Source organism: Aspergillus heteromorphus, assembly GCF_003184545.1.
Source record: "Aspergillus heteromorphus CBS 117.55 chromosome Unknown BO70scaffold_32, whole genome shotgun sequence".
NCBI lineage: Eukaryota > Fungi > Ascomycota > Eurotiomycetes > Eurotiales > Aspergillaceae > Aspergillus > Aspergillus heteromorphus.
In genome coordinates, this window is record NW_020290437.1 from 14,122 (window position 1) to 36,283 (window position 22,162).

Sequence of the window (22,162 nt, forward strand, 5' to 3'; positions counted from 1 at the left end):
TTAATTATATAATTTTATATAGACTTTTTTACAGAGTTATCTAGATTTTTCAGTCAAGTCTTAGACAGAGTCTTAAATAGAAGCTTATCATAATATAATCCCAGGAAGACTCTGCAAAAGTCTTTCGCAGATCCTTTAATAATACTTTATATATAGTAGAGTATAGTGTAAGGGATGATATCCACGGGATGCATTCTTACAAGGGTGAAGCCCACCTCCTCCCGGGTGTATCTGAGTATATATATGGGATTCTAGGGGTCCGCAGGTAACTGCGGGTAATGTTAGCCTTTTGGCTCAGTGGCAACAACTTCCCTAGGTTGCGGTCTTACATAGTAGTATAGTATATAGTATATAGTATATATATATATATATCTTCAAGTTAGTAGTACTAGTACTAATATTACAGATTCAAGTCTGATTTCAAGCTTTATTTATTAAAAAGACTATACTTAAAAACCTGCTTAAGCTTTTACTTAAGCTTTAATTTAACACTCTGTCTAAGACTTTACTGAAAAATCTAGATAACTCTGTAAAAAAGTCTATATAAATTATAAAATTATATCTGTGTATGACTATATATACAGGCCTAAGAAGAATCTCGCAGGTAATAGCTGCGCAAGGGTCAGAAAATCAGATTTAAGCACGTGATATAACTGATCAAGGGTCAGAAGCCTTACCCGTAAGGCATCCAACCTTCTGACCCTTCCGCAACTTTTTCTGAACCCGCCGCAACTGGGACCCCGCGGCGGTGCTGCTTTAGGCGAGGGGCTGACGCTGACGTCTTATCGGCTGCCGTCCGCCCGGAGTCCCCCGTCTCTCTCCATCCCCTTCATCTCCCCACTAGATAGAGAGAGATAGATACCAACTGCCGGTCAGCCCTCCCCCTGCCTTCCCTCCTTCAACCTTCGCCATGTCCTCCGTCGAAGTCACCCTCGACAATGTCGCCGAGATCCTCCAAGGCGACACCCGCGTCAAGCTGGCTGGCGTCGACGTCGACGGCATGCTCCGCGGCAAGCTCGTCTCCAAGAAGAAGTTCCTCTCCATCGTCGCCGATGGCTTCGGCTTCTGCTCCGTCGTGTTTGGCTGGGACATGCACGACCACACCTACTTCAAGGAATTGACCGTCAGCAACAAGGAGAACGGATACCGCGATCTCGTCGCCGTCCCAGACCTGGCCAGTTTCCGGCGCATTCCCTGGGAGAAAAACGTCCCCTTCTTCCTGGTCAGCTTCTTCGATCCCGACACAAAGGAACCCCTGTGCGCATGTCCCCGGGGTCTGTTGAAGTCCGCGCTGGGCAAGTTGGAGGCGGCGGGCTATCGCGCCATGGCGGGTGGTAGGTGCGCTCCCCTCGTGCGGGAACGACGCTGACGTCTCTAGCGGAGTATGAGTTCTATCAGTTCCGCGCACCAGCAACCCACCCCGATCCCGAGCGCAATGCCTCGTCCACGGCCACCTTCCTGAAAGAAAACCCCGTCGAAGCCCTCCCCCCGTTGACGGAAGGCATGTTCGGATACAGCCTGACCCGCCCCATCCACAACCAGGACTACTACTATGGCGTGTTCGACGCGTGCGAGCAGTTCGACTGCGAGATCGAGGGGTGGCACACGGAGAGCGGACCGGGGGTCTATGAGGCGGTAGGATTACCGCGCGACCGGATGGGTCCCCGCTGACGGAGAGCCAGGCACTACAATTCGGAGAGGCCAAGGGCATGGCCGACCGAGCGGGACTGTTCAAGTGAGTGCGATCCGGCTACGGGGGATCCGACTGACCGTGCCAGATATGTCGTCAAGTCCATCGGCACGAAGCACGGCATCACCCCGACGTTCATGGCGAAGCCCCGCGAGGGCCTCCCCGGCAACAGCGGGCACATGCACATCTCCCTGGTCGGGAGCGACGGGAAGAATGCCTTCCTCCGCGACACCCCCGATCCCAACCCACCGTACCCGGACGTGGCTCATTTCTCCGACCTGGGCCGGCACTTTCTCGCGGGCGTCCTGACAGGCCTCCCCGACATCATGCCGATGTTCGCACCCACGGTCAACTCCTACAAGCGGTTGGTGGAGAACTTCTGGGCCCCCGTCACGGTGTCGTGGGGACTGGAGCACCGGGCGGCCTCCATCCGGCTCATCACGCCGCCCACCGCCAGCCCGAAGGCCACGCGGTTGGAGGTGCGGGTGCCGGGGGCGGATGCCAACCCGTACTTTGTGCTGGCGGCGGTGGTCGCGTTGGGCTGGTGGGGCGTGGAGAAGCAGCTGGCAATCCCGGTGCCGCCGCTGTCGAAGGGCGACGAGATGGGGGGCGCGAGCGACCCGGGGTTGCGCCTGGCCAAGTCGCTGGGGGAAGCCACCAGGACCTTCATGCGTCCGGAGAGTGTCGCGCGGGAGGTGTTTGGCGACGCGTTTGTGGACCACTTCGGAGGCACGCGGGAGCACGAGGTGCGCCTGTGGGAGGAGGCCGTGACGGATTGGTAAGTTCGATACCGCGTGTGGAAATACCAGGCTGATTATAAGCAGGGAGGTGCGACGGTACATCGAAACCGTCTGAGCACACCGAGACGAGCTGCATTGTATGTATGTACAGGGATGTACAGGGCCAGCAGCAGGCCAATAACGATAGAAGGCGGGGGGGCCTGTTCCCCTCCGACGAGGCCTAGATTTGGCGGGGGAACCCGACCATGTGCCTGTTTGGACCCGACTAAGTAGAGCTGGGATCGGGAGCAATCCGGGGACATCACATGCATTCACATGCCGGATGATGACGATGATGATGATGATGATGATGATGATGATGATGGTATTTGGTTTTTATCCTTTTTTTTTTTTTTTTCTGCGATGATTAGAGCTTTGTATATTTGCATACATACGTCTTGAAGACAGGCATTCCTCTATCCTGTGCGCACTGCGTAACGAGACCCGTATAGGAGCGTTCATCCCCGATTTGACTCATCCTCGCCATCGGAGCAAGTCGGTAGGCGTGCAGCATCGCCACAGACGACGGGAGCAGATCAACAGCCAGTGACACGGAACCGCGGTTGAGAGGAAGTGTCTCGGGCCTGCGGGGAGTTTAGGAGCTTGGATATCCTCGGTAGAATGGAGCTTTCTCCAGTCCTGCCTTCACGCTGCAGCATACAGCATCGCAGGACCGTAGTAGATAGTGGGCGCAGTAGTTATACCATCCCGGCACGCAAAGCCCCACAGACCAACCCTCAAATACCGCAGCGACAGTCGAGGCAGCCCCTCCGATAATATATCGACGAATTGGTCGAGTGGTAATGGACGATAAGGGGAAGATTTCGGAGTCGGTGGCCGGCGCGTGCCGGGCGGGCAACTCCCGCAGTCGGCCGAGTCGGGCGCCCTTTCCCGCGGAGAAGTCACGGGGAGGCTCCCTCAGCCCTTATTCCGGGGGTGTTTGCTTGTCCCTCACAGAGTATCGAGCCCTTATCGGACGGTGGACCGGACCCATGGGTGGCTCCCTCCGCCCTTGGACCGCGGTTGTCGGAGCTTTCTGACGTAGTGACTAGATGCTGTGTCTGGGGAGGGAGGGAGGGAGGGAGGGACGGGGGGCTGGACTTATATGAGGCGGTATTCCCCGCGAGTTTATCATCGCTGCTGCTCAGACTCTCTTCTCTTCCTTTCACCTGTCACCCAAGAAAGTCACAAGAGAAGTGTGATTGATCAGCACATCATGGCTCAAGTCGACTCCCAACTCAAAGACGTCGTCATCACCGGCGCCGTCAACGCCGACGCCCGCAAGATCCTCACCAAGGACGCCTGCGCCTTCCTAGCCATCCTGCACCGCGCCTTCAATCCCACCCGCAAGGCCCTCCTGCAGCGTCGCATCGACCGCCAGGCCGAGATCGACAAGGGCCATCTCCCCGACTTCCTGCCCGAGACGAAGCACATCCGTGACAACGATGCCTGGAGGGGCGCCCCGCCTGCTCCTGGGCTGGTCGACCGTCGTGTCGAGATTACTGGCCCTACGGATCGCAAGATGGTGGTGAATGCGTTGAACTCGGATGTGTGGACATATATGGCTGATTTTGAGGGTATTGCTCTCTTCCCTTCCCTCGGGTCTGGATCACAGAATAACAACAAGACTGACAACCCCCCAGACTCCAGCGCCCCCACCTGGGATAACATGATCAACGGCCAAGTGAACCTCTATGACGCCATCCGCCGCCAGATCGACTTCACCCAGGGATCAAAAGAATACAAACTCCGCACCGACCGCGTCCTCCCCACACTCATCGCGCGCGCCCGTGGCTGGCACCTGGACGAGAAACACTTCACAGTCGACGGTGTCCCCATCTCAGGCAGTCTGTTCGACTTCGGCCTGTACTTCTATCACAACGCCAAGGAACTCGTGGCCCGGGGCTTTGGGCCGTACTTCTACCTCCCCAAGATGGAATCGCACCTGGAGGCGCGGCTGTGGAACGATGTGTTCAACCTCGCGCAGGACTACATCGGCATGCCGCGGGGGACGATCCGAGGCACGGTGCTGATCGAGACGATCACGGCGGCGTTCGAGATGGACGAGATCATCTACGAGCTCCGGGATCACAGCTCGGGTCTGAACTGCGGACGCTGGGATTATATCTTCTCGTTCATTAAGAAGTTCCGCAAGCACCGCGGGTTTGTGTTGCCAGATCGGTCGGACGTTACCATGACGGTGCCATTTATGGATGCCTATACCAGGCTGCTGATTAAGACATGTCATCGGAGAGGCGTGCATGCTATGGTATTTTTCCTTCCCTATCATCCCTTCCCTCCCAGGCATTGGGATGACCTTGAACGGATGAGACTAATAGCGAGAATGTAGGGCGGCATGGCAGCTCAGATCCCCATCAAGACGGACCCGGCGGCCAACGACAAGGCGATGGAGAGCGTGCGCGCCGACAAGCTGCGCGAGGTGCGCGCCGGCCACGACGGCACTTGGGTCGCCCACCCGGCCCTGGCCGCCGTCGCCTCCGACGTTTTCAACACCCACATGCCCACCCCCAACCAGCTGTTCGTCCGTCGCGAGGATGTCCACGTCACCGCCAACGACCTGCTCAACACCAACGTCCCCGGCAAGATCACCGAGGACGGCATCCGCAAGAACCTGAACATTGGTCTGTCATACATGGAGGGCTGGCTGCGTGGTGTGGGCTGTATCCCTATTAACTACCTTATGGTATGTCCCCCCCCCCCCCCCCCGCAAAAGAAGAAAAGAAAAGTAGAAGCAAAATTACAGAAGAGGGAAACATCAATACAACATAAGAGTATGATACTAACTAAAAAAAAAAAAAAACAGGAAGACGCCGCCACCGCCGAAGTCTCCCGCAGCCAGCTGTGGCAATGGACCCACCACGGCATCACCACCTCGGACGGCAAGAAGATGGACAAGGCCTACGCCCTGCGTCTGCTGCAGGAGCAGGCCGACAGCCTCTCCGCCAAGAGTCCCCAGGGCAACAAGTTCCAGCTCGCCGCGCGGTACTTCGCCGGCCAGGTGACCGGCGAGGACTACGCCGATTTCCTGACCAGTCTGCTGTATAATGAGATTTTGTCACCGGGAACGGCGGAGCCGGCTGCGAAGTTGTAGACTGGACTAGATACTTGCTGTGATCATGGGGTTTACTTTTGCGAAAGTGGGATTTTTGACGATCTGGGATCTGGGATCTGGGATCTGGCGTTTATCTGATCTGATCTGATCTGATTTGATTTGATTTGATTAGCAGAATGATTTATGGGATTTATGTGATTGATTGGATGGGATGGAATGAACCGGTACATATTCCTTTACTAAAGCAATGGATTTGCTTTCCTTATTCTTTTGGTGTTGGTGCTTAAAATCTAAGAACTTAAGAGAAAAACTGTAAGGATTGACTCACCGAATCCGGATAAGACATATCCGCGAGAGGACCTACTTTATCTAGATAGTAGCGACCCCTACGCGGCTTACCGCTCCGAGGTCGCCCGTAGGACGATCCCAACGCCTCAACGGAGTTGACGCATCAACATTATCTTCTTTAAAAAATCACCCATTTTATCAAGTCACGTCTTTTAAAGCCACCACAATGCCTACAGATTATCATGAGATTGAGGATCGAATCCAGAAGGCTATCTGCGCGTTAAAACACGTTCATAAACCCAATATTGCGCAATTTGCGCGAGAATACAAGGTGCCAGTGTCCAGACTCCGTGCCAGGTTGAAGGGGAGAGTTTCTCGCAGTGATCGAAAGCATCCTCATTGGAAGTTAGGTGAAGCCCAGGATCTTGCTTTACTACGCTATGTTCAACTTCTTGATAAACGGTTTATTCCAATTCGGCCAAAAATGATTGTTTCAACTGCAAATAGCATACTTAAGAAGGCCCATACAGATCCAATCACCCCAGCCCCTACAGTCAGCGAGAGATGGTTCCCTAGGTGGCTTGAGAGGCATCCCGAGTATAAAAAGAAACGTGCTCAAGCTATAGATGCCGATAGAAAGCAGGCTCATGATCCAGAGGTGCTTAAAGATTGGTTTCAACGATATCAAGAGATCATACTGAAGCATGGGATTACCTCAGAGGATATATGGAACTTTGATGAGACAGGCTTCCAAATAGGCATTGGAAAGGATCAATGGATTATTACTCAGGATTTCAAGCGGCATTGCCATATTGGAAGCAATACTAACAGAGAATATGTGACTACTGTGGAGGCAGTTAGCGCAGTTGGAGAAGTCTTACCTCCCTTTATCTTGATGTCAGGAAAGTGCATCTTGAAGGGTTGGTTTGATCATACTGAAGCTGGCTCACGGATTGGAGTCACTGAATCAGGCTATATGACAGATGAGATGGCATTTCAATGGATTCAATATTTCAATCTGGCTACGAAACAATCAATCAAGGGAGAATATCGACTCCTAATCTGTGACGGCTACGGATCCCATATGACATACGAATTTGTGGAGTATTGTGAAAAGAATAAGATTATTCTTTTTATGTTGATTCCTCATTCAAGCCATATCTTGCAACCTTTAGATGTTGGGGTTTTTCATGTCTACAAGCACTGGCACAGTGAAGCAATTGCCGCGGCTACTCAGACTGGTCATGGAGTCTTTACCAAAGAAGATTTCCTAGCAGCACTTGCCTCTATCCGAGTTAAAACATTCAAACGTCAGACTATACAGCATGGATTTCGCCTGACAGGATTAGTTCCTTATAATCCTGAGATAGCCATTCAAAAGGTGGCAGAGAAACGGCCCTGCACTCCACCCGATGATGCTAGCAGTCATAGCCATTTCTGCTTTGGAAGCACCCCAACAACTTTAAAACGGTTTAAAGCTGTTGCTAATTGTCTTCGTCATCTAGAGGATGTTGGCTCGGATAACAAATACTGTCTAAATATGTTTATTAAGGGGTGTATAGCACAGGCACATCTTGTTGAGATTTTGAAGCAGGATTTGGATCAATCTGCAGCCGCAGTTCTCGCTCGATCCAATCGAGAGAAGGCCTCCAAACATCGTCTACAGACAGGCGGAGTCATCAGCAGCAATGGCCTCGCTCAGATTAATCGGCTTGAGAAGGAATATGATGCTATCAAGGAAAGAACTCGCTTGCGCACGAGGTGGAAGAAGGTCATGATTGAATTACGTCAGCACGCGTTGGATCGAGGATTGATTGTACGGCAAATCCGGACCTCTAGAAAGTCAGCGTAGCCATCAAGCTTTGTTTTTATATAAGAAACACCTAGTTTTATCAAAATTTGAAGGATTGGTGGTTGTTTAAAGAATCGCATCCCTTGCCTGATTGTGTTGATGCGTCAACTCCGTTGAGGCGTTGGGGTCGGTTACAGATCATACCTTGGCTTCGCGATAGATATATCTTCTTCACACTAGTATCTTAATCACGCAATCCTTATCAAAACTCCAACAGAGACTGTGAGGACAGAAGATATATATATATATAATATATATATATTAAGATAATTATAATATACTTATCTTAGAGCCAGCGGCGGTTTAGTATATAACAGACTATATAATTCGAACTGGTCTATCAAATTAATTCAAAGCAGTGCCAGCAATCAACGAAGATATACTACTATAAGTATAGCGGAGGGGGAAGACACTGGATAAATAATTACTAGTATGGCCGGCCACGGGCGGGCCACGGAGCAAAAACAGGACCGCGAATCATATCTGTGGTGATCACGCGCAGCCGGGTGACACTTGGTCAAAGCACGCAGCAGTCAGGAGGGAACAAGACACAAGAGTTATCTATATGGGGCAGTGGGGCCTCGGGGCAAGGTGAAGCTTTTTGATATGCACAAAGGCTAGTTAGTGTGGTAAACTACGGCAAGTGGCCGCGTTTAAGCCACAAGCCCCCAAGAGGGCGGATTTTACTTGCTAATTCCGCAAAGTCCGATCTATGGCCAGACATGATCTGACTGATATGACAACGACGTGTCTAACTCCGGTAATGCATATTTAGCGCCAATAGATGCATCAGTATATAATAATGGTAAGCCTTTTCCCTTTTGTTCTCCTTAACCCCTTGAAGCTACCTGCCGAAATCAAATGCCCATAATGGCGCCCCAGACCTGGCTCATCACCGGCTCTTCCTCCGGCCTTGGAACCGCCATAGCCGAAACCGTCCTACGAGCCGGCCACAAAGTCATTGCAACAGCCCGCAACCCCATCAAAGCCGCGCAGGAAAACCCCCAAATCGAAGAACTAGGGGGCCAATGGCTGAAGCTCGATGTGACATCCCCTGACACGACTAAGACCGTGAAAGATGCGATTTGCCAAGCTGGAGGCTCTATCGATGTGGTGGTGAACAACGCCGCATACTCCCTGATAGGCAGTATCGAAGACATGACCGAATCCGAAATCGAGACCCAGTTTAGCACGAATGTCTTTGGTCCGGTCCGGGTGTTGAAGGGTGTTTTGCCGTTTATGCGGGCGCAGAAGTCCGGGACGGTGGTCAATATCAGCAGTATTGCGGGGCTGGATGGACTACCGTCTTGTGCGATGTATGCTGGGTCGAAGTTTGCGGTGGAGGGTGAGTAATTTCTCTCTATATAGTTCCGTGTGATTGATATCTAGATCGAAGAGAGTGCTCACATGATAATTATATAGGGATGTCGGAAAGTCTTTCCAAGGAACTGAAATCGTTCGGTATACGAGTTATCCTGGTTGAACCAGGCCTCTTCCGCACGAAGTTCTTCTCTACCTTCGTGGAGCCTGCCGCGGGGCTGAACCAGGACTATATTGGAACGCCTTTGGGTGATACTCTGCAGCATTTTAAAGATCTGGACGGGAAACAGAATGGGGATCCTATCAAAGCCGCGCAACGTATTCTCGAAGTAGTGACGTGTACAGGCTTGGGAGTCGGGACAGAAGATATGCTTCGGTTACCGCTTGGTCCTGATTGCTTTGATCGCTTTCAGACAAAATGTGACGCCTTGCAAGAGAACCTGACAATGATGAAGAAGATTGCTTATTCGACCAGTTACTGAAATAGATGTCTGCGGGATTGGATATTCTGTGATATACTTCTTTCGGGATTACATCATTGATCAAAATAGTAGAGAAAATAGAATTTGGGATTCAAATTTCGACGATTATGTCTGGTAAAAGCTTGAAGGATGGAAAACTGGGCCCTTGGGGACTTCTGAAGGAGGTCGTCAACTGGTATCCGTCTGATTACCCCGCAAGCGAAAGGAAGTGACCTCCCTATGTATATGGATGGCAGATAGATAGGCCCGATCGACGATCACGTTTCTGCCTGACTGCGCAGGCTGCAGGCCTTCATGTACGTAAGCAATTGGTCAGCAGGATCACGGCATGCGGGGCCGCCTTGGGCCCCGCGCGCACAATATTATTGGAATCGTTGCCTTGGGGAGGCCACCGATAATCACGTGACTAGCCAGGTGTGGGCCACCCCGTAGAATTAGATACTCCGGATCGTCACCCAAGGCGGCGGCCATCATTTGGCGGGCAGAATCCGACCCAGAAAATTTTCCGCCTGGGCCACAGTTCCAGACTCGCCTCAGTGCCTTTTCTTTTCCCTCACTCATAATCAATCATTGTTATTTATCCATGGCCGTCGTTCCCATCGAGACTACGGAATCGTAGAAAGGGGAAAAGCAATCTGGGTGAAGCAGATTCTGACATTTCAGGCCGTATCATTCGCTGGGCCGGTCAAAGGCCCATGACGCCATCCCCCAAGGTCCTCGTCCGCAAGGTCCCCAGTGCCCCGATTAGATCTGCGTATTGCAACGGTATCCTGCCCGAAAAAGACTGCCCTATTCGCGCAGCCCTGCTCCTCCCCCCCATCTCCTCTCCAGGCACCCACCGGCACCCACAGTCACTATCACGCCCTCCCAGACACCTGCCACTCCCACGATCTATCTACTACATTGGAGACAGCGTATGACGACCTGAACTTACTGTATCCAGTTCGCGCCCTCATGCTGGCTCCCAAGGTCCTCCCCCCCCTCGCTCTCAGGCGGTCTGTCTCTTCTCTCTCTGTCGACGTTGGCGATTCTTCATCCCTGGTGATCGCTGCCCATGGCCCAGTCGCACCACAGCCTTTAGCCCCCCTCCCTATTTGACGATCGGTCGCAGAACCTGCGGCCTTTCATTCGTTTCGATCGGTAAGGGCGACCTCATCCCGCTCGCGTGGGTGGTGGAGGACCGGCTAACTCGCCACTTATATGCTTGCGACAGGCACAGGCAGATCTCCGAGACGGCCCCTCTGCACTGCGACTGAACCCCCCCCCCCGCCTGCTGGGATCGATCTGAGACACGATATCTGGTCCCCCATTTCAAGGCCCGTCGGTTGTCCTTTCATTCGACACCATGGCGTCGCACACAAAGAAGGACGACTTCTGTCTTGAATGCCACTGGGAGGCATTCCACCTGGATAGAAAAGAGGCGGACGATTCCTCCGAGGCGCATCCAGCCCAATGGAGCTGCCCTGATGAGGAACACCCTCCTCCGCCTCCTCGTTGTGATGTGGACAAGGAGTGCCCTGTTGACGAGGAGTGCTGTGATGTGGACAACTGCTCTCTGACCTGTCCATCTGTCTGTGATGGCTTTGTCGACTGCGAGGAAGCCCTCGTATGCTCTGTATCACACTGTGACGACGACCATTGCAAAGATACTGAACCAGTCTGCTTTGATGAGCATTGCTTCGGCCCTGATGGCAATACAGACGGCGAACACAGTCTCGAGTCTCTCTTAGGACTGGGATCTCCTCTCAACATTGAGACGAACGACTTGCTCTCCTCGACTGCTATCCCACCAGCCCACGGCGAGCCACTCAAGACAGCGACGCACCCGGTCACAGATTTAGTTGCCTCTGTCCCGAATGATGCCTTCCTCACTCCTTATACAGCTTCTATGTCCCACTGCCACACTCACAGTCATCAACATTTCCACTGTCATGATTTCACCAAAGACGCACACCACATGAACTCATGGTTGCCTGTTCAGAACGCAGTCAATCCAGCAGATGTGTTTCATATGATGAGCGTCTGCCCTGATCTGTCTGGATGCCACCCATTGCATACACATCAAGTGCAGGACTGTCCTGGACAAGAAAAGCCTGCTGATAGCTCCTCGAACCCGCCTACCTGCTTCCATATTCCACACCATCCGCATCACCTGCACCACTCGCACCACGCTCATCCTCAGCCTCACCCACCAAACGAGATCAAAAGCCCGCCGCACAATCATCAAGCCACCGATCACTGGAAACCATGCCGTACACATGTTCATCGGTGTCGAACGCACGGACACGCGCATATTCATCCGTACGGGCCATACTCTCCTTACTCGCGCCACTCGCGGTCTAGTGTTAGCTCGCAGTTGAGTCCGGCCGAGACCCCTCCCCCGCTGGATGGGGGAGCGTCATCTGTGCTGACCAGTCCGGAATACTCCCCCGATACCGAGTTGTACATCTGCCGCTGGACCACCAAGACAAATGGGGTAAAAACGCCCTGCGGTGCCGCCTTTGCCGACTCCTGCGGACTGCAGGGGCACTTGGTGGCATGTCATATGGGGACGGTGGAGGGAGCCAAGGGTCTCGGATACTACTGCTGCTGGGATGGATGTCATCGGCCGGACGAGCCGTTTTCGCAGAAGTCAAAGCTTCAGGGACATTTCCTGACGCACAGCAATTGTAGGTACTTCGCTCTGCTTCTTGGGCTGTGCTGACAATACAGATAAAAATTTCAAATGCACCGTCTGCGGGAAGAAATTCGCGCGACAGGCCACCTTGGAGCGCCATGAGCGAAGTCATCGGGGGGAGAAGCCGTACAAGTGTCCTGATTGCGGGAAGTCGTTTACCGACAGCAGTGAGCTAAGTATGTGCTTTTATTTCTTATCATCCGAATAAGAAGCTGACGGGATAGAAACGCATTCTCGGACACACACGGGCGAAAAGCCCTTCAAGTGTACATACCCAGGATGTAACTTTCAAACAGGCGATGTAAGTATACTCCTATTGTAGGAGATGGGCCTATAGCTAACAGAAATTTAGTCCTCGAATATGTCTAGTCATCGGTTAAGTATGCTACCTTCATCCGCTCGGAAAGATAAAGAGGGCTAACCGGTACCAGCGCATGGCGAACGGAGACACAAATGCTATTACCTTGGCTGCACAAAGAGCTTCACACGACATGGTACGAGCATGTGATTCAATCAATCCAAGGAGCACACTGACAGGGTACTAGACCAGTTAAAACGACATTTGAAAACTACACACAAAGATGACGGCACGTCACTCCCCTCCCCGGTGATGGAGACTTTCGGCCTTGCCTTCCCCGAGGTGGCGTGAGTTAGACAGGCCAGGCGGGCCAGGCGGCCAGATCGGCGCAGATCAATTGCATATAGGCAGGCGATGGGTTTATAGCGATGAGACATGATCAGATGGAGTACGGCGATGAGCGATGCAGGATGCCATGATTTACCTCATCTCTGGAGTCAAGAGAACACCTGCACAGCGGGCCGTAGTGGGCCGACTATATCAGGTTAATAAATTCTTCTACTACTACTACTACTACTACCACTACTACTACTTCGAGTTTTATTTCCATGTGATTCATGAGAACGCCTCTCATAATCCACCTTACTACATCAACAAAATCAAATTGAAAAGTTGAAAGATAAAGGGAGCTGCTAGAAACACACTATCTCGCTATCACCTCACCACACCAGACCACCCATTTAACCCTGGGAAGAGGGAACTCGCTGCCTCAGGCCAGCAGGCGTGGATCGAGCATCAATAATCGGCACCCGATCGGGAAGGTAGGGCTTAGGGCTGCTCTGACCCCGTGGCCCCGCCTGTCTGCCTTATCGGCCCGGCGTTTTCTTATCAAGCGGCCAGGCCGGAACTCCCCGCATTGCTTTTCTGATTATTGAGTCAATAGTTTCCATGAACAAAGGCTTCTGCTTCAAAAGGCTTGCACCACCATGACCTCCACAGATGACATGCCAATCCCCCTCTGGCTGGACTGCGATCCAGGTGAGTCTTTCTACAAACCCTCTCCGTCACTTATCTTGCATAAGCTAACCATCATTCTCAGGCCACGATGTGAGTATAACCCATGATCCATGACCCGGACCGTGCAGACGATTGATCATCTCCAAGGACGCATTCGCCATGCTCATCGCAGCCCACCACCCCTCTCTGAACCTGCTCGGCATCACCACTATCCACGGCAACGCCTCTCTGGAGAACACCACCATCAACGCGACCCGCGTCCTGGAGGCCATCGGTCGCCCAGAAATCCCCGTATATCCTGGAAGCAAGAAGCCGTTCTGCAGACCCGCGCTGCATGCTCCGAACATCCACGGTAAGTGCTGCCACGTATCCACAGCAGCACCGCGGAGAAATACCAACATAATATCCATAATGGCAGGCGACTCCGGTCTCGATGGGACAGATCTCCTGCCCAAGGCCTCGAGGGCCCCGATCACGGACAAGAACCCCATCCTTGCGATGCGGGACGCTCTGATGGCGCAGCCTAAGGACACCGCGTGGGTTGTGGCGACCGGAACCTTGACGAATGTTGCGCTGCTGTTCGCGACTTTCCCTGAGGTCGGGGAGCACATTCGGGGTCTGACTATCATGGGAGGAGGTGTGGGTGAGGGTTTCACCGATGCGCCGATGAGTAGACTTGAGGGGGAGGAGAACCGGATTGGAAATATTACACCCCTGGCTGAGTTTAACCTCTATGTATGTCTCCCCCCCCTCGTGAATTCGTATGTTTTGGGGACCAGTCGGTCCGGACTGACGACATCACCAGTGTGATCCCGAAGCCTCCCAAGCAATCTGCAGCGACCCGATTGTCGCCCCGAAGACGACCCTGATCACCCTCGACCTCACGCACCAGGTGCTCGCTACCAGCACGGTGCGGAACCTCGTCCGCCACGGCGTGGACGACCCCTCCGTCGAGCCCACCACCCTTCGACAGATGCTGTACGAGCTCCTGATCTTCTTTGCGTCGACCTACGAATCTGTCTTCGGGCTCGCGTCGGGCCCTCCCCTCCACGACCCCCTGGCCGTGGCGGTGATCTTGTCGACCCTGAACCCCTCCTACGCGAAGAAGCACCCGGAGCAGGCGTTGAAGTTCGATGACCGCGACGGAGAGCGTTTCGCCGTCAATATCATTACGGACGGGCTGCATGGGACGTGGGGGGCGGATCCCGCATTGGTCGGCGCCCTGGGTCGCTCGGTGGCTGAGCCGTCGCCGAAGGGAGTGTGTATTCCTCGCGGAGTGGATCTGGATGCCTTCTGGGCTATGATCAATGATTGCATCAAGCGGGCGGATGCTTGCAATGCTGCGCGTAAGGCCTCGGCTTAGATGCCCGGGGCGTTTGGGTCATCCTTTACTTGGTTATATGTGTGATGAGATTAGGAGATAGAGTTCCATATCACGATTAGATAGATCCATCGGATATAGAAGACAAAAGATCATAATTTGCCTTCAGTATTTTATCAGAATGCTACTCGATCGTATGCAAGTGTTCTCGCTATACCAGTCATACACATAGCACTACCACTCTCAAATCCCTCTGTCGGGTCCATAGAATTCCTTTGATGGCCAGGCCTCCGCGTTGACTGCTAGCCGTCTGACGAACTCCTCCTCGTCCACATCAATCCCCAGGCCAAGTGCCGTGAGCGCATCGATGTGCCTGTTCTAATGACAGAGTTCGGCGTCTCCAGGTCCACCTGCATGCAAGCGGCCAAGGCGATGGACCTGAGAGTCTGTCTTCGGGCCCGCGTCGGGCCCACCAGTCAGACTGGGCAAGAGTCGAGAGTGGACCGAAGCTCCTGATCTTCTTCGCCTCCTGCGCGAAGCAGCACCACATAGTTAGTTAATCACCTTACATAATTAGGTCACGTGGTGGGTTCCCAGAACCATCACGTGACCTCTGCTCGCCTCTTCCGCTCGCTTGTGGTTAACTCCGGCGTCCAGTCAATAGAATCCCTGGACAGATTTGTTACTACTCTACAGGCATACCAAAAATGCCCGAAACAATCGACGGCTACAGTCGAAGGCGACCCCGTTCACCGTCTGATTCACCAGACCCCGACCGTGAGCAGCGACATCGACTGCGAGCGCGCGATGACGACAACGACAACAACAACAACAACGATCGTGGCGGCGGTTCGCGACACTGCGACAGGGATCGAAACTCGCGAAGAGACGGCTCCCGACGGAGAAGACGTTCATCACGCAGCCCGGAGGAACGAGGAACCCATAAAAGAGACCATAGACATCATTACAGAGACCGAGGTCGGGGGGAAGAAACCCCAGAGGATAAAGAAGACCGGAGGCAACATCAGCACCGGCCTTCTACTTCCTACCAGAGATCCTCGCACCGTCGTCATCACGACCGAAAAAACTCTGCTCAGAGACGCCGCGACGACCCCCGATCCCGCTCCCTTTCCAGACGCTCGCGAAGTCCGGACTCACGCGCTCCTGTACGATCAACGCAACCACTCCCCCCTCAGAAAGACTCATATACCTCATCTCAAATGGCATCGGTAGGAGAGTCAACAGGCCCTCCTCCGCTGGAGAAGGAGAAACCGAATTTCGCCCAAACAGGGCGATTGGCTGCCGAGAGCAAGACCGTGGACATCAATGGCAGCTCTGTTGTTCTCAAATACCACGAACCTCCAGAGGCGCGCAAGCCGCCGGCAAAGGAACCCTGGCGTCTATACGTGTTCAAGGAGAAGGATCTTCTTGAGATAGTAGAGCTGAATGTCCGTAGCTGTTGGCTCATAGGGCGGGAACATCTGGTGGTTGATTTTCCTTTGGAGCATCCAAGTTGCTCCAAACAGCATGCAGCGCTGCAATTCCGCTTTGTCGAGAAGCGGAATCAGTTTGGAGACCGGATTGGGTCTGTTAAACCATATACAATCGACCTGGAGAGCGCCAATGGCACCACAGTGAATGGAAGTGTAATTCCCGCCGGGCGATACGTTGAATTACGAGATAAGGATGTTCTGCAGTTTGGGTTGAGCACCCGCGAATATGTTCTTATACTATCCCCACTTTGAGCGGGGATATTATTCTGAGGAATATACCAGCCTGGTTATATTACACATCTCACTGGTGAAAATAAAAATAGTCGGTCTTGCTCTATTTCCACTAACACGCTGTCTATATAAAAACCATCATGGCCGAAATAAATATGTCCCAAAACCCAGCAAGCAGAAGACAGGCCATATCATGAAGAAGAAGAAGATATACACCGAAACAAAAAAAGATCTCAGCAACTTTTATACCTGCCGTGTAGTCTGTCAACCGACGATTCAAGCCTGGGAAACCACCTTCTCCAGAGCCTGCTCCAGAATCCTCAGGCCGGTCTTGAGCTGTTCTTCCGTGATGGTCAAGGGAGGAACAAAGCGAATACAGCCCTCGCCCGCAGTAATAATCAGCATTCCATGTTCCCGGGCAGCAGTGACCAGGTCTGAGGCCTTCGCAATGAACGCTGGGGTGAGCTGGACACCCTGGATCAACCCACGGCCACGGATCTCGGAGATGACCTGGGGGTACTTCTTCTGCAGGGCTTTGAAGCCAGACACAAGGGTAGCACCCTTGGTTTCAACAGAGCTTTGCAGCTCTGGCGAGGCGAGGCGATTGACAATATGATGAGCGACACGGCACACCAACGGGTTACCGCCATACGTGGTTCCGTGGTCACCGGGCTGGATGTGACCGGCCACGGCCTTCTCCGCGATGATGGTAGCTCCAATGGGAACACCATTACCCAGGGCCTTGGCAGAGGTCAGGATATCCGGGTGGGCAGCCTCGCCAGAGGCAGGTGCTAGAGAAGGGTGGGCGTGGGCCCAGAAGCTACCCGTCCGAGAAAGACCGCACTGGATTTCATCAAAGATCAAAACAGCTCCAACCTCATCGCAGCGCTTGCGCAAAGCAGTCAGGAACTCCGGAGTAGCGATGTTAATACCACCCTCTCCCTGGATAGGTTCAACAATCACACCGCAGGTCTTCTCAGTGACAAGAGTCTGGAGCTGGGCCACATCATTATATGTGCCATACTTGAAGCCGGGCAGCATGGGAGAGAAAGGGGTCTGATATTTGGGGTTGGGAGTAGCAGAGAGGGCACCCATTGTACGGCCGTGAAATGAGTTGTAAAAGGAGACAACTTCATGCTTGTCGCCCGAGGGGTCGCGCGAACGGCCAACCTTGCGGGCAAACTTGATTGCAGCTTCATTGGCCTCGGTGCCAGAGTTTGAAATGAATACCTGGGACGCGTCGCGCATGGCACCAGACTTGCGAGTGACATCAATCAGCAATTTACTGAGGGCGCCGGTCCAGGCGTTGTAGTAGAGGTTTGAGGCATGGATAAGTACTTCGGCCTAGGGATATACCTGCAGTCAGAAGATAGGCCCGTAGGAATCTGGGAATCAGAGATATCTACCTGCTCCGAGATAATCTGCGCAACCTCAGGATCGCAGTGACCGAGGGAGTTGACTGCAATGCCTGCTGTAAGGTCCAGATACTTCCGATTCTCCATATCCCACAGGTAGCAGCCCTGGCCCTTGACTATTACCGGCGCCGGTCGAACGTAGGTGGGAACCATGTATGGGGCTTGGTCTTTGATGAAGGCGACAGACGCGGAGTCTGCTGTAGGATCAGGATTCGGTACTGATACCTATTAGAAGCGTAGAGTTAGTATATACCGAGGTGGACATAGCTCCTTGGGGACTACTTACCTTAGTCTTGACATTCTCAGTGGACGCTGAGACGAATCGCTGCTGCGCTGGAGGCTTGATACTAGAAATTAACCTCCTAGCAGTCGGTAGCCGCCGAGCGGCGAGGTGTAGGGGCGCCATCTTTAGGAGTAGTAGACAGGGGGAATGGCAGTTGCAAGACGGAGGGAGCAATGGGCTCGTTGGGCAAGAAAGAAACACGCCGCCGGAGGGCCTATCGATCCGAGCCGAACATCGGACAAAAATGACTCACCACGTGATGTTTGCCATGTTTGTTTTAGAAAGGAAGGGTGGTTAGCTTGCGATTAGTGCGTAGTTTAGATAAGATGTGGAGACTTGGCAGTTTACTGAAAATAATACCCTTTCTATCTACCATCTATCTACATCACAAGAGTACGCTAGTGTGATGGTATCGGATGAAGTTTGATAAAAAAATATCGAGTACAATTAACGGAAACAGTTAAGTTTGGGGCAAAAAGGGAAGAAGATCAACTACGAAGCACTGGAGGGGTAAATATACCACAGCAACGGACGCCCATGATCACATAACCACCTTACATAACACAGGCACGTGGCCAGTCACATGCCAAGTCCTCACACCTTCCTAAACCCTGGCACCTCAGGCAGTAAGGCCGCAAACCTCTCGCGGACTCCCCCACGTGATGTCCGTCCACCTGATTTGGCCACAATCTAGGATGATGGTCATGATCATGATCTGACCTGATCTGATCCTACAGTATACACAGTCCTGAGCGATCCAAGCCATCATATTTCATATCCGTTGAAGGGAATATTATCTCCAGGGGTCTCGACGAATATCAAGCCCTCACAGCAAACCAAGAAACAAGATAAGACAAGACAAGACGCCAGATCAAAGTATATGGACGGGGAATCATCGAAAGTTATTCACAGAAGAACAGTTCAGTGATGGTCCGTGACTCAAAACAAGAATGGTCTCGGTGCACGGAAATCAAGCCTCTACCAACGCCGCCGACGGGAATCTCATTAGTGACTGCGCTCGCGCGCTTCCCGCTCCATCTTCTCCCGCTCCTCGTTCTCCTTCGCCTCGCGCACCTTGGCAAGGACAACCTCCCGGAAGATCGCCCCGTGCGCGACCTTGCTCAGGCTCCGCTTCTTCCTCGTAGCATCATCGTCACCGGTCGCGGATGCCGACTTGCCGTTAGGTGAGGTTGCCGGCGAAGCCTTGCCATCCTCCTCGGGCGCCCCCTCCATGGGGCTCGGGATGTCCTCATCATCCTCGTGCATCTTGAGCGCTTCGATGCGGTTCGCCAGTTTGATGATCTCGATGCCGCGGCGGAGACGGGACCGGGCAAGGTAGGCGCGGATCTCGGGCAGCAAGTCGCGGTCGCTAGCCGACTCACCCGTCAGCCAGACGTGCTTCAAGGCTTCCTCCGACGTGACACGCTTGGCAGGATCCGGCTGCAGCAACGTGTGGATGAAGTCCTTGGCATCCTTCGAGACATCCCGCCAGTAGCGCTCGTGGAAGATGATCTTCCCGCTACGACACTCCTCGATCAGGTCGGTCAGGCTTTCGGACCGGAAGGGGGAGTATCCGCAAAGAAGAGTGTAGGTGATAACACCCAGCGACCACATGTCGACGGCCTTGCCGTGGCCCTGCTTGAGCATGACTTCCGGCGCCGCGTAGCCGAAGGAGCCCGCCATGCTGGTCAAGACCTCGGTCGGGTTATCCAGCATCTTGGCAATACCGAAGTCGGCGAGAACCAAGGGAGAGTCGGGCTTCGGCGTAAGGTACAGCAGGTTTTCCGGCTTCAGGTCTATCCAAATCGAAGATTAGTATCAGAGCGAGCCTTGGAAAGGCGATGTCGGGACCAGACGTACCTCGGTGAACGATATTCCGCTCGTGCAGGTAGTGGACGGCACCGAGCACCTGCCGGATGGTTTGAGACGCATCCTTCTCTGTGAACTTTCCGTACTCGCAAATCCGGTCGAACAGCTCGCCACCAGTGGCTAGTTGCGTGACAATGTAGAATTTATCCTGCCGTGGGATTAGACGAGGCGCAGCGGGGGTGGCTTCCGCGACTCACTTTCGATTCGAACCAATCGACGAAATGGACAATGTTGGGATGGTCGAGAGCCTGGAGCATCTCCAGCTCATCGTAGACCATGCGCTCATTTCCGCGGACATTCTTCTTCAGGATAATCTTGATGGCGACCTTTCCCGAGGCGCCGTCCGCCTCACGGACGATACCGTATGTGCCGGCACCAAGCGTCCGTCCGAACTTGTAGTGAGACCTGTGACGGGAGAGCGGTTATTATCTGTTTCCAAGACGCAGGGCGATGCAACCCAGACATGGGCGTACTTTTTCTCGTAACTCTCAGGCTGTCCCGACAGCTTATTGAGCATATTATGAACTGCGGAAGATTCATTGGTTAGCGACCGGAGGATAAGACGCATGCGGAGAGGAGAAGCAGAATAGCCGGTCGGTCAACAACGAGCGGGGCAGGGACGGTGTGATCATCTCGCGGAAGGGTCGAACCGAAAAGACAGAGAAGAACGAAGATGCCTGCCACATGCACACAATCGGTCCAAGCGATTGCGCGGAGAACTGGCAATGACATGGTGTTGATCGTGAAGGAGAAAGATGACAACTGTCAATGACAAGCCAGGCCAGCCCGAGCAGCATGCCACATTGTAGGAGACGGGGTGGAACAGAGTATAGGGGACTTGGAATAAAGATCGAGAGAAAAAAAAAAAAAAAAAAAAAAAAAAAAAAACAAAAGCGCGAGACCTACAACTCATTGCGACTAGGCGAGGCCTTAGAGAAGACCCTCGGAATTAAGTTGTAGTGTGCGGTGGGCTTTAAAGCCAGCGAGCGCGAAGCTGATCGAAACCCCGCACGCGAGAAGAGGGGCAGTGGAAGCGAGATGACAGAGGCGTGGGAACGAACGATATCGTCGACGGTAGGACTATCTAGATAGATGAAGAGAAGATGATGATGAGTATATGATTTAACTTCTGGAGGCCTGTGACAGTATAGTGTGACAGGCTAACGGGGTGTCCGTGTAGAGAGGCGCTCGAGGGAGAAAGGAAGAGACTGGCTTACGGGTAGCTAACAATAGGGGGGAAAATTAGGCCAGGGAAGGAACGTAAACACCGCGCCGTACCTGGTCGGGGCTTATCTCCTGCGCGAGACTATGTAGTACTTGGTACTAGTAGTACTACTGCAGGGGCGAGGCAATGCGATGCAGTGTCGGTTGGACGGAGGAGATCGAGAGTAAAGGCAAGTCGAGGGGATGGCAGCAGCCAGGACAGGACAGGACAGGCCGGGAGAGATGGGGAAGGGGCTCCCCTCCGTCATTTCGCGTTTCGAAATTGAAAACCTTTGGCAATCAATTGTTAAACGGACCCTACACGTTTCCCGGCTGACCTCATCCCTAGCTAGATCAGGCCTAGCGCCCGTGTATTGTCTTGGCCGGTAAGCCACGTGTAATGATATTACTTTACTGCGTATAGATATTGCCTGTGTTGCGAATATGACCTGTATTACTGATATTGCCTGTGTTGGCCGTGATGGCCGTGGCCGCAGCCGCAGGCAGGGTGGCTATACAATGCCCGACAATAAAACCCACTTGCTAGTAGATTATAAGAAAGGTACATTTGAGACTGGCAGGTAAGAGTAAGCACAGGCTAAGTCTAATATGGCTAGCGCAGAGCGGGTGTGAGGTCAGCCGGGAAAAGTGTAGGGTCCGTTTAACAATTGATTGCCAAAGGTTTTTGCCCGATGGCGGCAATCGTCCGCTCAGTAGATATAATGTTGAGTCTGGGGGTAAAATAAAAAAAAAAGAAGATCAACTACGAAGCGGTCGGTAGTGGGGTAATGATCATATACTATAACAGCAATCAATGCCCATGATTATATATAGGCAGCCACCCGATGGGACCCCCTGATGGGTAACCGAG

General features: G+C 53.1%; 9 protein-coding genes across 9 annotated transcripts; 7 read left to right on the forward strand and 2 right to left on the reverse strand.

Moving 5' to 3' along the window:
- Positions 1–568: 568 nt before the first annotated feature.
- BO70DRAFT_389963 (glutamine synthetase family protein) lies at positions 569–2,545 on the forward strand (the record flags this gene model as incomplete). The annotated part of the gene is made up of 5 exons (XM_025546117.1): positions 569–1,334; positions 1,379–1,635; positions 1,683–1,735; positions 1,779–2,468; positions 2,515–2,545. The coding sequence occupies exons 1-5, from the start codon at positions 911–913 to the stop codon at positions 2,543–2,545; spliced, it is 1,455 nt and encodes a 484-aa protein (XP_025395632.1). The 5' UTR covers positions 569–910.
- A 1,140-nt stretch (positions 2,546–3,685) lies between these two features.
- On the forward strand, positions 3,686–5,581 carry BO70DRAFT_355744 (malate synthase; the record flags this gene model as incomplete). Its single annotated transcript, XM_025541909.1, has 3 exons — positions 3,686–4,738; positions 4,820–5,173; positions 5,294–5,581. 3 exons carry the CDS (start codon positions 3,686–3,688, stop codon positions 5,579–5,581), a joined length of 1,695 nt encoding a protein of 564 aa, XP_025395633.1.
- A 385-nt stretch (positions 5,582–5,966) lies between these two features.
- Positions 5,967–6,318, forward strand: BO70DRAFT_432331 (uncharacterized protein; the record flags this gene model as incomplete). The annotated part of the gene is made up of 2 exons (XM_025548309.1): positions 5,967–6,161; positions 6,241–6,318. Exons 1-2 carry the CDS (start codon positions 6,057–6,059, stop codon positions 6,316–6,318), a joined length of 183 nt encoding a protein of 60 aa, XP_025395634.1. The 5' UTR covers positions 5,967–6,056.
- A 2,155-nt stretch (positions 6,319–8,473) lies between these two features.
- On the forward strand, positions 8,474–9,576 carry BO70DRAFT_365602 (SDR family oxidoreductase). The gene is made up of 2 exons (XM_025544109.1): positions 8,474–9,027; positions 9,105–9,576. The coding sequence occupies exons 1-2, from the start codon at positions 8,553–8,555 to the stop codon at positions 9,482–9,484; spliced, it is 855 nt and encodes a 284-aa protein (XP_025395635.1). The 5' UTR covers positions 8,474–8,552; the 3' UTR covers positions 9,485–9,576.
- An 825-nt stretch (positions 9,577–10,401) lies between these two features.
- Positions 10,402–13,067, forward strand: BO70DRAFT_144177 (C2H2-type zinc finger protein). Its single transcript, XM_025538146.1, has 7 exons — positions 10,402–10,624; positions 10,698–12,153; positions 12,197–12,337; positions 12,386–12,462; positions 12,514–12,541; positions 12,593–12,655; positions 12,707–13,067. The coding sequence occupies exons 2-7, from the start codon at positions 10,830–10,832 to the stop codon at positions 12,808–12,810; spliced, it is 1,737 nt and encodes a 578-aa protein (XP_025395636.1). The 5' UTR covers positions 10,402–10,624; positions 10,698–10,829; the 3' UTR covers positions 12,811–13,067.
- Positions 13,068–13,623: 556 nt separating this feature from the next.
- BO70DRAFT_365605 (uridine-cytidine N-ribohydrolase) lies at positions 13,624–14,961 on the forward strand. The gene is made up of 2 exons (XM_025544110.1): positions 13,624–14,211; positions 14,282–14,961. The coding sequence occupies exons 1-2, from the start codon at positions 13,636–13,638 to the stop codon at positions 14,837–14,839; spliced, it is 1,134 nt and encodes a 377-aa protein (XP_025395637.1). The 5' UTR covers positions 13,624–13,635; the 3' UTR covers positions 14,840–14,961.
- A 512-nt stretch (positions 14,962–15,473) lies between these two features.
- On the forward strand, positions 15,474–16,670 carry BO70DRAFT_144391 (putative FHA domain protein SNIP1). The gene has a single exon (XM_025538147.1). The coding sequence runs from the start codon at positions 15,505–15,507 to the stop codon at positions 16,540–16,542; it is 1,038 nt and encodes a 345-aa protein (XP_025395638.1). The 5' UTR covers positions 15,474–15,504; the 3' UTR covers positions 16,543–16,670.
- Positions 16,671–16,797: 127 nt separating this feature from the next.
- BO70DRAFT_343923 (acetylornithine transaminase) lies at positions 16,798–18,401 on the reverse strand (the record flags this gene model as incomplete). The annotated part of the gene is made up of 3 exons (XM_025541438.1): positions 18,223–18,401; positions 17,928–18,161; positions 16,798–17,865 (listed from the first exon to the last, which is right to left on the reverse strand). Exons 1-3 carry the CDS (start codon positions 18,340–18,342, stop codon positions 16,798–16,800), a joined length of 1,422 nt encoding a protein of 473 aa, XP_025395639.1. The 5' UTR covers positions 18,343–18,401.
- A 567-nt stretch (positions 18,402–18,968) lies between these two features.
- BO70DRAFT_365607 (serine/threonine-protein kinase) lies at positions 18,969–21,263 on the reverse strand. Its single transcript, XM_025544111.1, has 5 exons — positions 20,995–21,263; positions 20,562–20,613; positions 20,286–20,493; positions 20,080–20,236; positions 18,969–20,015 (listed from the first exon to the last, which is right to left on the reverse strand). The coding sequence occupies exons 1-5, from the start codon at positions 20,999–21,001 to the stop codon at positions 19,225–19,227; spliced, it is 1,215 nt and encodes a 404-aa protein (XP_025395640.1). The 5' UTR covers positions 21,002–21,263; the 3' UTR covers positions 18,969–19,224.
- Positions 21,264–22,162: the final 899 nt, after the last annotated feature.